This window comes from Phodopus roborovskii, unplaced genomic scaffold, assembly GCF_943737965.1.
Source record: "Phodopus roborovskii unplaced genomic scaffold, PHOROB, whole genome shotgun sequence".
Lineage (NCBI taxonomy): Eukaryota > Metazoa > Chordata > Mammalia > Rodentia > Cricetidae > Phodopus > Phodopus roborovskii.
The window spans coordinates 68,757,448-68,773,725 of record NW_026126418.1 but is presented as its reverse complement, the minus strand read 5'-3'; the positions used below and the strand labels follow the sequence as shown (position 1 = coordinate 68,773,725).

Here is a 16,278-nt window from a genome sequence, read left to right as displayed (position 1 = left end):
CTAATGCATAGATATAGACAGTCAACTCCAGCTACCTCTCTGTGGAGGCCACCACCCTGGCCATAAACTAAGCAGCTTCAGGGCTCAGTGACACCTCTCTGAGCCTGGTCCTCCTATGAATGGGACAACTCTCTCTCAGAACTCTTAAAAGGTGGAAAAGCTTAGCAGGATGATACAGAGGGAACTCAGAGGACCCAAGTGTCCATGAAACATAGCCCTGCCCAGCCCCAGGGGGAGGGGGGAGAGGGGGCATCACAGTAACCTGGCGGGACCCAGTCTGAGCTGAGTTCGGAATCCCATGTGCACCAGTCACCAGTGTAAGTCCTGGCTGTGCTGAAATGGCAGTCAACAGACGAGACCCCCACCCCCCAACTCCACCCCCACCCCAGGATGAGCTTCACAGACCCCCTAACACAGCATACACACTATGGGCTGGACCTGGGCCAGGGAAACAAAATCCACACAAGCCACAGAGCGGCTTGATACCGCCCTTACTACACCCTGCCCAGCCGGGTCTCAGCTGGGCAAACTGCCAATATATTTACCCAAAGTCCATGCCCCACCCTGCCAAGAGCACACACCTCTAGCAAGAGCCAGAGAGGTGAATAGGGAAACTGAGTCAGACACTCAGGCATACATCTGCCACCACCCACTGCCCAGGACTGCTCCCAAGAGTAAGAAGGGGAGGAGACAACTGCGCCCCTTCCCAGGCACCCCCAGCACTAGGTGTAGAAAAGCCAGAAGCAGGGTACTGTTCCCAAGCCACACAGACATGCATGTGAGCTCCTGTTCGGAGTTTGAGACTTGGGCCAGGAAGCCGGGTGGAGACTGGAGGGTGGGGCCCATCTAACCCAGAGTTGCTGAAAAGAGCCCACGAGGAAGTAAAAATAGGAAATAAAAATAAAATTGCTCTGACCAGCCCCAGTTGTTTGTGAAGGAAACAGGGCATCTCCTTGCTTAGCAAGGCAGGCTGGCTCTAGCACCTCCCAGATGCAAGGTGTCTCCACCCCTGCTGACACCATAAAGCTAACCAGGCGCCTGAGACCCAGCAGGAAGTGTTAAAAAGGGGAGTCCTGAGGTTCTGGATTCAAATTGTAGCTCAGCAACTAACCAGCCACATGACTTCTCTGTATTTCCCTGTGGCTTCGGGCATGAGGAGGGAAGAGGGAGAAGTTATACTGCACTACACTCCACCCTGCTGGAGCCCCCTATGGCAGGAACTGCAATCCGAGTCAGCTCTGCTCTTGTTCCCCATCTGCAAATACACCCACTTTGCCTAAAGTGGACAGCTGAGAACAAGGCACCACAGAGCAGTCCTCCACAGGCAGCCTAGCCCTGGGCTCCCCCACCCGCACAGCCAGCCTGCAGCTCTCAGACCTGATTTCCTCATCACACAATGAGAGGAAGCCTTCCTTCCTACCCTTCCCAGCTGAGCCTTGCCAGCATTCACGCCAGGCTCCTTTACACTAAAGTGTGCGCAACTGACCCTGGCTTGGGGCCCTACTAACTTCATCCCCTGGGGCATAGACCTCCCTTGGAGACAGAACTAGAAAGCAGGGAAGGGCCTTAGCTGGCACATTTCCCTCTCCCTGACAGCACCAGGCACTTTCTGGGTCAATACTCACAGGCTGGTAGGAAGTGCCTAGGGTGCCTCAGAAAGGAAGTTAGGTTCTGTGAATGACTAGTGATACCTCTCGTGGTCTGGGCCTGGGGACAATGAAATATAAAACATGACAAGACCCCATGCATGGACACAGGTGTGCACACAGACATACAGATACACAGGGACAATACACAGACCTCATGCATGAACACAGTAGTTACACATAGATATACTTGCACATGGTCATGCACACTCACATGTGAGCACTACACAGAATCTCACACATGGACATGGGTATACACACAGATAGGCTCACCTAGAGCCACATATACAGGCAATACTAGAACTTCATATGTGGACACAGGTGTGCACAGACACACAGACTGACATGAAGGCTCACACATGGCCAACAGACTAAACTTCATGTATAATACAAGTATGCACATAGACACAAGCTTACATATGGGCCATGCACCCTCCACACCTGGACAATACACAGAACCTCCCACATGAATTAGTGTGCATACACACAGATGGATAACACAGAGAAGCCCATACACAGATAGTGTACAGACATATGCACATATGCCATGCACATTCACAGGTAGATAATACACAGAACTTCATGCAGACACAGAATGCACACAGATGCAACCTCACACACAGCCATGCACACTTATATGTAGACAATGCCCAGAACCTCAGCATGGACACACACATACACACACACACACACACACATACGGCTATGCATACTTTCATGTGGATAATTCACAGAACCTCATACATGAACATAAGTGTACATACTAATGGCACATACACAGCCATGCACACTCACATGTGGATAATACACACAACTTCATATATGGACACATTCACATATGGATGATACAAAGAACTCTATTAATAGACACAAGTACACACAGAGACACACATGCATAGCCACATACACTCAATGTAGCTAATACGCAGAACCTACACACGAACACAGGCATACACAAACATGACCATATAAACTCACATGGATGATATGCAGAACTTCACACACAGACGTGATGCACACAAAGACACCCTCACACCAGAACTCATATGCACACACAGAGGGTCAGAAATGGGTAAAAGTCCATCTACCTCCACAGGCATGTACACAAAGACTTCCTCACTCACACTTTGCCTAGCACCCAGTTGCACAAACAAGCAGAAGAGCCTTGTACTCAGTGGTTTGGGCTCTGCAAGCCCAGGGGAAAGTCTGTGGTGGTCAGCATGGCCTAGATCCAAGCAGGAACACTAGAGGAGAGGAGAGGATCACACACTCCAGGCTTTCTGCCAAGTGGGCTGCAGGCTGTAGACCCTACAAGCTGGCCAGAAGGCTGGCTAGTCTTAGGTCCCCAGGAGTGAGATAACAAGTGGGGACTGAGAACAAAAGGACAAAAGGACCTTCAGCCCTCTAGCTCCCCAGTTAGCAAGCCCCATGTGCTTACTGCCCTGCTCCGATGCCCACTGGCCAACAACCTACGTCCCTCAGTCCTCAGGTTCCCACAACAAATGAGGCTACAGCAGAAGGCGGATAGTAATGGTGACAACAGCCACAGTGTTGTCCTCAGGAAGGCAGCCAGCGAAACCGGAGGGAGGGAGGGAGAGAGGGAGGGAGGGAGGGAGGGAGGGAGGGAGGGAGGGAGGGAGGGAGGGGCCAGCAGGACAGCAGCCAGGACAGGTGGAGGGGTCTCAGGTAGAGAGGCCATTTCAAGAGTCCTGGTGGAACCGGAGCCCTGGGAGGGGAGAAGGGTCTCCAAGAACCAGACCCCATATCACTTCACCCACAAGTCTCAGCAGGTGCAAGGGCCCCCAGAGTCTCCACCATGCAAGGCTAGAATCATGGCCAAGGGTAAGGACTACACAGCCCCCTCTGATAATGACTTCACAGCTTATCGGGCATGTCCAGGGCCATGTGGACCCAGGAGCCGTCCTCTCCCATGCCCCATGAGTGACTATGTGTCCAGCCTCCTGGCACGGGAGACACAATAAATATCCATAACAGATAAGTTCCCATTCCACTTCAGGCAGGGAGGGCATGACATCAGTATGCCAATACCAGCTAGCCAGCCACAGCTTCAAGAGCCAGATGCCCAAAGGGTACAAACCAGTGGGTTTCCCAAGGGTGGCAAAGTGACTTGTCCCATGACATTATGACCTGGAAGGTGTCAGCCTAGGCCAGAGAAATCAAATGTGTCAGCTGGGAAGGAGTTTGATCTGTGAGCCAGAAGTGGTCTTCATGTCCTGCAGCCAGGTGGACAGAGAGTATGTTTGACACAAAAAGGTCCTGCAACACTTCAAAATTCTCCCTTATAAACCACAACACATCAGTCATGGGGAGCCAGAATGAGCCAACCAGGTCAGATGCCTGGCTGGAGCTGTACCCCAAACATCTGCCCAGAGAGGCCTTGTGGATAGCACTGGCCAAGCCAACCAAGGAAGTTGCCAGTGCCCACAGCTCTGCCTCCCAGACCAGAGTGGCCTCATGGATACTCATGAGGCATAGAACAGGCCAGTCCTCCTCACCTGGGCTATCAAGGGCAGGAAGAATATGCAGTTAAAAGGGGACATCCTGAGTCACAAAGCTGTCTGTAGACCGTATCATCATGTTCATACTCCATCCAGGTCAGTCAAACTTCTCCAGCAGTCCAGAAACCACAAGTAGTGCTGTAAGGGTGAAACAGCCAGAACCACAGGGGTCTAGGCACCCATCAACACTCCAAGACAAGGCTATAGGACCACCTTCCCTCTTACTCATACCACCCTGCTAGTGGTAGCTTAGCCTTTGTCCCAGCACTGCCTTGAGCTACACAGAGCCATCAAGACAGAATCCATGATGCCCGGAAGGGAATATAGGCCTAGGATACCAATGGGATAGAGTTCATCCAAAATCCAGCTCAGCAGCATCCTTTAGACAGCTGGGAGCGACCTCATCCCTCTCCAGCCCTTCCCTGGGCTTCCCCTACTTCTTGTCTAGTAACCAACCCCTGCCTTGACAGTTGGTTGCCCCTTGTATTAAGTAGAGAATCTTCACCATATATCACCTGCACTGGCTCTACCCCCTAAGAGATGACAAGCATTCAGACCTCAGTGTCCCCTGACTTACCTCAGACCTGACCCCATGTTCCCCCCTGGCCAATGTCCCTAGACAGGTCTGTGACCACAGAGCTTGCCACTGGCCTCACCAAAGCTCCTCAAGAGCACATATCCTCCCGCTGTGCATCTCTAAATTCTGCTGGATCCCAGACTTTCCCAGGATGCTATGTGCCTGCACCTATATATCTTCGCATAGCCTGGCAGCTAGAGGGAGGCCTTGCTTGTGCACCCCAGGGAGGTCCTATGTGGCTGGGTACCTATGGCCCTGCCTCAGCTCTCTAGTCCCTTCCAAGATTGGCACTGAGCAGGCCGAGCTACAAGAAACCAACCCATCTGACTTCCCTTTGGGGTTGAAGTTCTGAAACTGCACCCACTCACGCTATGGTCAGGAACATGACTGCTGGACGCCAGAGCAAAAGGACACCCAGAAGTCTTAAAGGTGATCAGAACAGGGGAAAGTGTGCTGCTGTCAGATTCAGAAATGGCAACATCAAAGAAATCTGCCCCAGAAACCAGCGAAGACACCATGCTAATTCTGGGGCAAGGGCTCTGTAAAGGGCATTAACTCACTCCATAAACACCCTGCAGTGTTTGTGACACCTAGCAGCAAACAGCCCAGGAGCCACCTGTTCTGAAAGAGCCAGCCTATCCAGGAAGACTCAGGTACTGGGTCCTGAGGGGGAAAGGCTGAGCCCAATTCTGCCATAAACTGCCCAGGATCCTGGAGGCAGCACAAGCATGTACTTCCAACCTCCACCAAGGCTGGCTGGCTGTCCATCCTTCCTGCCTGCCACCAAGGAAAAGAGTTACACAGCTTTAGTCAAAAAGTGGACACGGCAGGAAGTGAGGGATAGCAGCCCCCCAAGAAGCTGTAGGGCCTGGAGACCACATCACCCAGCCTTTCTAGGCCAGGTCCCCAGGGTACCAACACCAAGTGATGGCAGGTGCCCTTCATCATGCCCAAGAAGTTCAAGAGGGAAGGAAGCTCTGCCCCTCTTGGCCCTGGTATCCAGTGACTAAGATCCCCATCTCCCCAACCCTCCTCAACCTTGATCCTAGGCAGAAAGTCCAGAGCAGGGTAAGTGGGGGTGGCTCTGCCACCTCCCCTGGACTCTGGTCCCAATCAGTGCTGTCCTCCAGCCAGTAAAGCGGGACAGGGCAGTACTTCTTGTAGTCTCCAGGGCAGATGACACCAAAAATGGCCCTGGGAACAGGAATGGAGACGGACCAGAAATGTGAAGAATGACTGTGGGAGGAACCCTATTGTTCCATCCAGAATGGGCCTGAAGAGGGCCATCTTCCCTAAAGCTAGCACCCTTCAGTGGGCAATGACACACAGTCAGCCAGCAGGATCATATTCCATATCCAGAAAGTGTTGAGAAGTAGGGGAGAGACCGACCATCAAGCCATCAGGGAAGCAGCTAAGAGGAGCTCTGTAGCCACCATAACCCCACCAGGCCTGGGCTCAGCCTCAGCTCTACACAGAGTTAATCATTCCCACTTGAGCCAGCCACACCTACCACACACACACACACACACACACACACACACACACACACACACACACACACACTCACATGGTTCCAACAGCACACACCTGTGACCCAGCTAGCAAGAGGCAGGCCAGAGAAGCCTGGCTAGGCAGCTGGATCCTTCTGAAGTCCTTCAGGGAAAGACCTATGCTCATGCCGACCTGGGCATTCCATCACTTAGAGCCACAGTTGGGGTCATAGCTCTCTGGAGAAGGTCTGCTTTAACTCCACAGTCTATCTAGCAAACTTGCAATCACGATTCAAAAACTTAACTGTCACACCTCCATAAAGCATCCTCCATTTCCCGATCACCTCAGAGGTGAAGCAACTGAAGAGGTTCAAGGAGACTGTTTGAACCTGTGGTGGCCCATGTAGCCCTAGACTAAGAAGTAGAACTCACTCGCCACACTGGGCAGTTTAGTCACCAGTATTAAACATGAAGAAAGTGGGTGGGAGAGAAGCAGTTGAGAGGTACCTGGTGGGTCAGGAGAGGCTAGAGTCACCTGACCTCAGACGTAGTTCATACTACAGTAAACTTAAGAGCAATGGAGAACCATGACAGATTCTAGGTACAGGAGGTCAGAGCCCAAAGAGAGAAAGCTGGTCCAAACTTGGCTGATAAGGGGTTGACCCACTCATCTGTAGGCCCCATGCTTCTGCCCTTCCCCATCCCTTTCTTAAGAACCACAAGACCTGCAATGGATGTTCTTATCTAATGTCACCAGTTGAAATCCAGAGCCATATCCAGTCCCACCCTAATGGCTGGCTAAGAGCCCATGGCTTCCTGGGTCTTGGGGATACCTCAGTCTGATTCCTGTCCCCTAAGCTAGGTAAGAGAACACAGTCATTCCTGAGGAGCTGGTCCCCAACTGTGTCACATGACTGAATGGCCACCAACCCAGAAGAACAAAGCCAGACAAGGTGCCAGGAGGCAAAGGCAGAGGTCTCCTCCAGCTGTCAGGGGCCCTGGGAAGGCCAAGGACCAGAAGAGAGAAAGAGCTGCTTAGGGACACATAGACAGCTGGGGAGAGAGAGAACCTGGATAGGGCACGACCAGCGTTTCAGGAGGACCCCTGCCCCAAACCAAGAGCAATTGCAATATGGCTAAAAGCCCATTCTGCATAGCTAGGCGACAAATAGCATGACAGCAGGCACCAGGAGTCTAAAGGAAGGACACTCTACCTGGGTCCCTAAGGGAGGCCTTCAGTACAGAGCCCCACCTCTTTGTCTCACCTCATGGCCCACACATGGGGACACTGAGCTGAAGGAATGGCTTATGCTGTCGCTGACACATGCTGCATGGTGTCCAGTGCCGTCTGGGGAGCACCTGCCCGGTAAAGCATCTAGACACCAGGCCTTGGCTTCCCAAAGAATGAGGTTAAATGGCCCTGCCAGCCCTTTCCAGAGCACTGGGCATCTTCCAACCCCAGTAAAGCCAGAGGCCTATTCCATCAGCTCAAGTTGGGTAATACATGCTTGGCCCTACCCTCAAGAAGTCTCAGAGAGAGAGAGACAGGATCAAAGTCGGCCACTCAGGAACCACACTGGCTAAGCATGCACGCTTCCAGCCAGGCCTGGAATCCCATGCCATTGGCCCTGTAGGAAGCAGAGTGACACCAGGCAGAGAAGCAACTGGTTTGCAGACAAAACTGAAACCCAGGCAGCCTGATGCCACCCTTTGCTTGGTCTAAGGCAAAACATAGAGGGTAGCCTGCATGGGAAGCCAGCTAGCCTGCAGACAATGAGGAGGGGAGGCTACAAAGCTCCTGAAGCCCAGGTCAGCCACCTAGGGCTCCACTTCAGAGGTCCTGGACAAATGAAGCACCTTCTGAGACTGCAAGCAGCTACTCCAGCCACCTGGACTGTCACTGCCTGACCTCTGCCCGGGGCCAGCACGGACACTTAAGCTAAATTGGTCAATTATGGGATACTTAGATCCCTCACGGGGCTTCCCAGTCTCTCTGCACTCTGGGCCGCAGCACCAGGAAGCCAGTTGAATCAGTAACCTCATTACAGCCCGCGCACACCCAGTGGCTTTGAACTCCGCAGGGCTTATCCATGAGCACTGCAGGATTTACACACACACACACACACACACACACACAGCCTAACCTAGCCGAGACCCAGCCTAGCATGTTCCCTTCTCCTCCCACTCATGATGCTTTAGCCTCCGCTGACAGCCATCAGTACCAGCCCTGGGCTCCAGGATGCTGTCTGGGGAGACTGGGTCTAGACAATGGGCTAGCAGAGGTTCGTGGAGGCTAGGGAAGGCTCTGGTCTCCTTAGAAGATAGACTTTGGACCTTTAGGTCCCCTGAGTCTAGCCCAACTGCAGATCTTGCCTCTGGAACAGGGATGGTCATCATACAGGACAGACTTGAACTTGGGCAAGGAAGGCTATGCACACCTAGAACCTCAGTGCTGACCTTTCCCAGTGTCCCAGTGCTGAGCCCCAGAGCCTTTTCTTCACTATGGCCTTCAGGGTCCCCATTCTGATCCCACAGAGCAGGATCCCCCAAGGCCAACCTGGTCCCTAGCATCATCTAGTACCCGGGCCTATCTGTCCTCTTAGGACAGAGCATAAATTTATGACCACTCACCTGTCTGGGAGAGCCTGAAGACACTCCCTGACATCACCAGCCCCAGTACCTAGGATATATTGGTCAATGGTTCTTCTCCAAGAACAGGCCAAAGGTATAAATGTAGGAAGGGAAAAACTACAAGGAATGGGCAAGAAGGAGGGCCCTCTTCAACCCTCATAAGCAGGCCACTAGCCAGGAAAGATGGAGAGCCCACAAACCAGGCCAGGGACCAGCCTAAGCCTCCAGGAAGTCCCTGGGAGACCCAGCTGAGACACTGTAAGGAGGGGCCCAGCTAGGGGTTCCATAGCCAGAGAGGAGATGCTTTCACCTTAGTCCCTCCAACCTACCCGTGCACACACAGGAGTCCTGCACTGACCCCACCTGTCTAATCTCTCATAGCACCACTTGTCACCATGACTTTCACATCCAGGCCTGCCTTTGGGCCTTTGGTCTGGCTATCCTTGTCATACACTCTCTTCTCTGCCACTCTCTCCGTGGGCCGAAGGACAAGGAGGCTGTGTCCGGCAGGTACTCCCTACTTAACATGGGGACTGAGGCCACCAGCAGGCCTGGGCCTCCTTAGGAAGAACTTGGTACAATGCCGCTGGATTCCTAAAGGCCAGACCACAGTGCACATGTGTGTGCACACACATGTGCATTCATATATGTATGCCTGCATGTTCTGGATGGGGACTGAAGTTTCTGCCTGCCCTGAGTACCCAGTGGGGCTACCCTCCTCTAGTCCCATCACAGGCCCCTATAGATCTTGCTGCCAGACAGTGTGGTCCTGGCAGGGTGAGGCGGAGTATCAAGCCACTAGGTCTTCAGGTAGAAGGTACGTCTTGCTGCTCCCCATCCCCAACCTATACTAGCCCAGTGGAGCCTGGCAATGTCTACCAGCAACCCAAGATGCTCTCAGAGTGGCAATCAATGAGTCTACTCTCCAGTGGGTCTTGAGAAAGGAGGGAAAGCCTTCCAGGGTCAAGGATCTAAAGCCATCACAGTGAGACCTCAGACTTGCCAGGCAAAAGGCAAAACAGGGGGCCAGGCGGTGGTGGCACACGCCTTTAGACCCAGCACTTGGGAGGCAGAGGCAGGCTGATGTCAGTGAGTTTGAGGCCAGCCTGGTCTATACAATGAGTTCCAGGACAGCCAGGACTGTTACACAGAGAAACCCTGTCTCAAAAAAAAAAAAAAAAAAAAAGCTACTTAGCCTAGGAGTGGAAGCAGAGATTGTAGCAGGATTCCTGGGGAACCAGACTGGGCATGGACTCCACTCTTATAGACAGCTTCTTGAGATACTGATAGAACAGGACCTGAGCGAGTTCAAGAACAAGTTTTGACCCAACTGAAGATCTGGGCTGGGTCCTGTCTAGGAAATCAATTTGCAGAGCAGAGAACGTCACAGGGACATGATATTGAAGTACCAAGGCAAACAGACCCTACCATGGAGCTTCCCATCACTAAGTGAGGCTGCCCCTGGGTTACCCATAAGGTCCTGAATTAATTACCTGTACATAGCAGGCACCCAATGGGTAAATATCAGCACCCTCTCCAGGTGGGCAGGTCCTGAACAGGACAGCAGAGATTTGAAAGAACAGGGGCTGTGAAGAGCAGCCAGGCCCACAGATCCATATGAAGTTTAGGAGGCCCTGGAGGCCTGCAGCACTGGCCTGCTGCCTCATGGTGGGTTGGAAGGCAGTACCAGGTAAGTATGCTTGGGGGGGGGGGGCTGTATGTATCTGTGCACACCCAGGCTGCTCTCCACTCATCCTGGGCCAATTTTATTTAGCTGCTTTCTGCTCCGTTTCACGCTCATTCAGCTGCTGAGCTAGACAATTGCTTTGTAACTCTAGGGTGCAATTTCCCTGTCTGTGAGGCGCTGGGGCACGACTGCTCAGAACATCTCGCACCAGACTCGGGTGGGTGTGCTCACGCGCAGTTCTTCGCTCCACCAGACTTGCTGAGCCTTGGGGAGAGTCATGCAGCAGCTGGGGTCTGTCAAGGGAGCCTAGCAAGGGAGCAGAAACCTAGACGGGGACACCCAGCCACAGGGTTGCAGCTGTGTTCCCTTGATGCCCACTTTTCACTTCTGTTCCCATACCCAATGGCACGGGGGAGTCTCAGGAAGGCTTGGGCTCAACACTGGCTATCTGACCCTAGCCTGACTCAAGGAAGAGGCCCAGAGAGGACCTGAATTCAGGCCTCAGCTTGAGAAAGAAAGAGACACACCCCACAAAAAGAGCTCCCTGGACTCCCAACCAGGACAAAACAGGCTATGTGCACAACAGCCCTGAAAAACAAGAAATGTGCCCATTTTACAGATGCAGGTGGCTGACATCAATTGTACAGATGTGTCTGTCCTTCAGGGCCCTCTGTAGCTGTGAGGGAGGGCACAGCCACATGGAAAGGAAAGGGATGGGGAAGAAACAAATATACTTTATGGCAAGAACATGCTGCAGGCCCATGGGCAGGTAGACAGCCCATCTCCCCCAACCGTTCTCCTGCATTGAAACCAGCCTATTATAAAAGAACTGGGGGCTGGTGAGGTCACTCAGTGGGTAAGGTACTTGCTTACCAAGGACTGAGTTCGAGCCCTAAGAACTACATGGTGCTTAAAGAAGACAAGCAACTCCCCAAAGCTGTCCTCTGGCCTCAACATAAATGCTGTGGCATGTGTGCTTGCACTTACACACACACACACACACACACACACACACACACAAACACACACACTGTAATTTTTAAATTTCCTTTAAAAAAAAGCATTGGAACAAAGGTTTGGAAGGTGATCCCCCCAAACAGACACACTCCCAGCCACAATCCAAGCACCTACACTCTGGAAAGCCAGGGCTCCTGCCCCCATCTCCGGCCCAGCTGATGGCCAGTTCCCATGAAAATGCAATAGCCAATCTGACACCTCAAGGCCCTGCCTGGCCCACAAGCTTTAGGCATAAGGAGTACGGAAGGAAGGCAGGTCTTGGCTTGTCCTGGCCCTAGGCCATCTTGAGACAGCTGAACCAGGTCCACCAGCCCAATTCACTGCAGAGGCAAGCCTCACTCACCATGGAGACCCTGGTCCTAACATGCTCCAACATAGTGAGACCCCATAGCACTAAAGGCAGGAAGCCCCAGGCACCCTCACTGAATGGTGGGCTCAAGACTCTCTCATACCACATTCTATGCAGCTCAGTTCTGTCTACACATTTGGCATGCATGGCTAGCTCTTGGGTGGAGGGATGCAGGCCTGAGCACCCCTACAATGACCACAGAGTGACAAACCCTCTGGACCTCTTCCTTTCTTAGGGAAGGCATGAGGGTGGCACAGGAGTCCCTGCACCTCCTCTGTTCAGCCTCCAGAATAGTCTTGGCATGGGTGGGACAGGGCACTAGCAAGGCAATCATAGGGGCCTTCCTGAAGAGGTGCAACCTAGCCCTAACCACAAAGGACATGCACAGCTGGAAGAGCCGCCAGGGCCCTGGCAAACCTGGACCTGGGAGCCAACCCACGGCAGCTCCACGTGACCAACCTGCGGACTCAACTCTACACCCCACACATCCCACAGACTGAGCAGTGCAGACCTGGGCTGTGTGGAGAGCTCCCTACCCTCAGGCAGTCCTGCCTGTGGGCCTAGCTCTCTGAGCCCACATCTGAGACTAATGCTTGTGCCCAGCACAATAGTCAGTACCAGCCCAAAGAAGAAAACAGGCAGACAAGGCCACTACCACAGTCAGACCACCATCCGGGGTCACTTTTTCTCACCCTAACACTTCCTCAGTCAACAACAGAGTCCCCTCCAGAGTTTCCCAAAACAAATGCCCAAATCAGTAGGCAGCTGGGGGCCTAACCATGAACCTCCTGTCAGGCCCAAGCTGGACTCCAAGTCCAGCCTCCAGAGAGTCATGTGACCCTGTTATTTCGGGACGCCGGGAATGTGCTCTATTTTGGGTCACAAGGGCTCCAAAGCTACTAAAAAGCCCCCTCACACAGGCCCCAAGATCACTAGGTCCCTAAGTAGCCCACAAGAGGGTGGCTGGAGGTCTAGAGCCCTGCTTCTAGAAACCTGTTACCCTCACCTACAAATGGGCCACTAACAGCTGAGAGGGTCAGTGTACTCTTGGGACCTTTGGACTCTGCAGGATTGGCCTTTCAGTCCCACCATGCAAGCTGAGGCCAAGCTGAGCCCTTACCCCACTCCCCAACTCCAGCCCTGGGCAGCAAAGCCAGGAAATAGGGGCTGCCTGAGGCAAATTCCCCATCCTCCCTTTCTTCTTCTCAGATCTATCCCATACGGATGGACTCAGTGGAGAGAGGCTCGGAGGCAATCTGAACTACCAAACCCCACACAGTGCGCGCTGGGAAGAGCCCACAGCTCCAGACCCCAAAAGTGGCAGGGAGGTGAAAAAAAGGATGGCCAAACCTTCCCAGCCACTTCAAGCCAGACCCCAGCAGTCAGTGGGGGCCCTGGATGATCCAGATCCTCTGACACTCAGCCCCCAGGAGGGATTAGGCTGTGTTGACAAAAGGGCTTAGGCAAGTAGCTGCTTAAATGGACCTTCAACTGCACTGGACTTCAGAGCTGGTCACAAGCTTAGTAAAAAATAAAATGTAATCAGAGCCCAGTACTCACCACACAGCCCTGGGGCACTGGCTGCCTGGGAGGCCACAGGCTGGTCCTGAGAGCCACCACTCTGTGAACCCAAGACTCTGGGTCTCCTTGTGGGGGGACAACAGCTCCAAGACACAACCCCTCTTCTTGGAGACTCCAGCCCAACCACCTTGCAACCTAATCCCCAGTTCTGTATGTATCAACTTTTAGAAGGGGCTCTGTCCCTCCTGGGGTGTTTGTTCCCATCCCAAGCTAGGCAAAGTATTGTCAGGCCCTAGCCATGACCCAGGCCAGAAAATGAGCAAAGCATTCCTATCCTGAGGACCCAGCTCTGTGCACATAAAGGCTTGGGTGGAGGAGAAAGAGGTGTCTCAGGGGTCCCACCAAACCCACATCAGGCCCCACAGCAACATGCCACAGTAACATAGCTTTCTTGTCAGTGGACTTTGGCAGGGGGCTCCAATGCCAAATCCGCCATTTACAGTCTCTAAGTGTGGCCTCTCCCAGCCAGTTTCTCAACTACAACATGGACAGTAGTTTAAAGCCTGGGAGCCAGACCCTTAAGTTCAAATGAGCCCCCATGGTCTTCACCACTACTCATAAGGACGAGGCATCTGAAGCTTTGACAAACTTGGAACACTCTATCCAAGTCACTCTTCAGCAGACCTGTCTGTGATCTGTAAGAAGGCTGGGGTCAAGAGGGTGCCACCTCTTCAGATCATCAAAAATCCTGGAAGCCATGCTGGGTTCTGATCACCCCTCAGGGTAGCCAAACTGCACCCCAAGCTTCATAGGGGATGGGCAAGCAAGAGGCACTGCTCATCATGGAGCTTCGTCCATAATCAGCTGTCCTGATTTCCATTCAGCACAAATTCTTCACCAGCCTGACAGCCTGGCTGCTGTCCTCACCACCAAATTAATATCCTTCCCAGAGCTCATTTATAAAGTCTCTCTACACTGCTTCCCTCTGACTCCCAAAACCCCTGCGAGAGCAATGGGTGGGGGGCTCTGACACTGCTGGGTTCCACTCCCGGAGTTGGCAGGCTGACGGTGGCGATTGGGAGCTGCTGGCATGAGGGCAGCAGGACAAGAAAACGGACTCTTCTGCTGTCCTCCCCCTAAATACCAGGGAGAACAACTAGGGGTGCCAGAGTGTGGGGTGCCAGTTTAGGGTTTGACGCTTCTCATCAGAGGTCCCCTGGGAGACCGTGCCCACCTAGGTTTGGGCTGCTGTCGGGAACGGCAAGATCGCAGACTCTGTCCTGGACCAACAGACACCGAGGGGCCAGCGGCCTGCTCCAAACAGCAGCCCGACGAGCCCGGAGGAGCAGTGGCCTCCCGGAGCCCAGCGCGTCGCCCCCATCCCAGTGCCAGAGAGGCCCGGAGCCCTCCAGCGAGCGCAGAAGTTGCTCCTTCGGCGTGGCCGGGTTCTGGGCGGCTGAGGCTGGGCGCCCCGAGATTCTGCGGACGCGCTACGCGCACCGTGAGGGACCCTCTCCACGTCCTGAGCGAACCTGCCGCTCGCCCCAACCCCGCCGCCCACTCCCGCTCCCCGACAAGTCAGAGGCCCGGCGCCCTCGCCCTCTCCCGCCGCGCGCCCCGGCCCGGGAAAAGTTGCCCTGTGCCCACTCGCCTCCCCGGGCCCGGCGCGCCAACTCTCGGTATCGCCACAGCGCGGGGCCCAGCGGGCCCGGCCGGACCCCCCACGCACGCTGCGCACGCGCCCCCGCCCCGCCAGCCCCGGCCCCCTCCCTCGCCCGCGCCGCCGCGGCCGGCACTCACCGAGCGGCAGGAAATGTTTGGTGTCCATGTCTGCGACTAACTCATTCCCGGCCGGCAGCGAAGCAGCGGGGCGACAGCGCAGCGGCCCCCGGCGCGGCCGGCCCGGGCCCGGGCGGCGGGGAGCCGGCGGCGGCAGCGGCGGCGGCGGCGCGCGGAGGCCGCGGCGCGGCGAGTTGTTGCAAAAGTCGCCCAACAATGTAAACTACTTGTGCCTGCGCGCGCCCTGCGCGCGCGCTCGCCGCCCGCGCCTCCGCCGCGCGCCCGCGACCCGCTCCGGCCCGGCCTGCAGCGGGGGGAGCGGCGGGGGGCCCGCGACGGGCGCGGACTCGGCGCAGCGCCGCCGCCGCCACTCGCCCCGCCCGCAGCCGGTGCGCGCCCCGCCCGCCGCTGCCGCCGCCGCCCCCCACTCGCCGCCCGGCCCCGAGTTGTGAGCGTCCTGCAAACTTGCAAGTTTGCGTCTGCTAGGGGTTCCCGGGAGCCGTGGGGCGGCGGCGTGGGAGGAGGGCGGGGCGGCCGACTGAAGCAGCCTTCCCTCCCCGGCTGCCCAAAATCCCCGCGGCCCGTGGTGGAGGAGGAGGAGAGCGGGGCCGGGGAGGAGAGCTCAGCGGCCGGGCCATTGTCTGCGCGGACACACAAAGAGGCCAGCCGTGGTCGCTCGGGGACCGTGGTCTGGCAGGGCTCCGTATAGGAGAGCTGAGGCCCCCGTGCACCCCAACGGACACAAGGGGAAACTGAGGCTGGGGAGGGGCAGTGAGTCAGAGACAAGCAGCTGGGCAGGGGGATGCTACCCTTTCGACGCCCCAGTCTCCTCCCACTTACACGCGGGAGGCCCAAAGAGAACCAAGGTATCTGACTGAAGGCCAGACTGGTTTGGGGGGGAGGGTGTCCGCGTACCGGTGTTACTCCAATGGCCCCAGCCCTCCTCTGAGGTGCGGGGTTCAAGAGGCACTGCTGCCCGCTTCGGACATCGCCCAGTGGCCCTAGGCTATTTTTACACCTTGGGCAGCTCTCTGCCCTGACTTTTAAATTCATGATTTGTTT

General features: G+C 55.0%; 1 protein-coding gene across 3 annotated transcripts in view; it reads right to left on the bottom strand.

The window, feature by feature from the left end:
- Positions 1-16,278, bottom strand: part of Rxra (retinoid X receptor alpha) — a 181,292-nt gene that overhangs the window by 69,591 nt on the left and 95,423 nt on the right. The window contains exon 1 of one of the 3 annotated variants that reach the window (XM_051184950.1): positions 15,238-15,375. The exons of 1 other annotated variant lie outside the window; for it this stretch is intronic. In XM_051184950.1, coding sequence (XP_051040907.1) covers positions 15,238-15,265 — 28 coding nt within the window. In that variant the 5' untranslated portion in view covers positions 15,266-15,375. Of the gene's footprint in view, positions 1-8,863; positions 8,936-15,237; positions 15,376-16,278 lie in introns of those variants that run through there. One more of the 3 variants, XM_051184949.1, reaches the window with a different exon arrangement.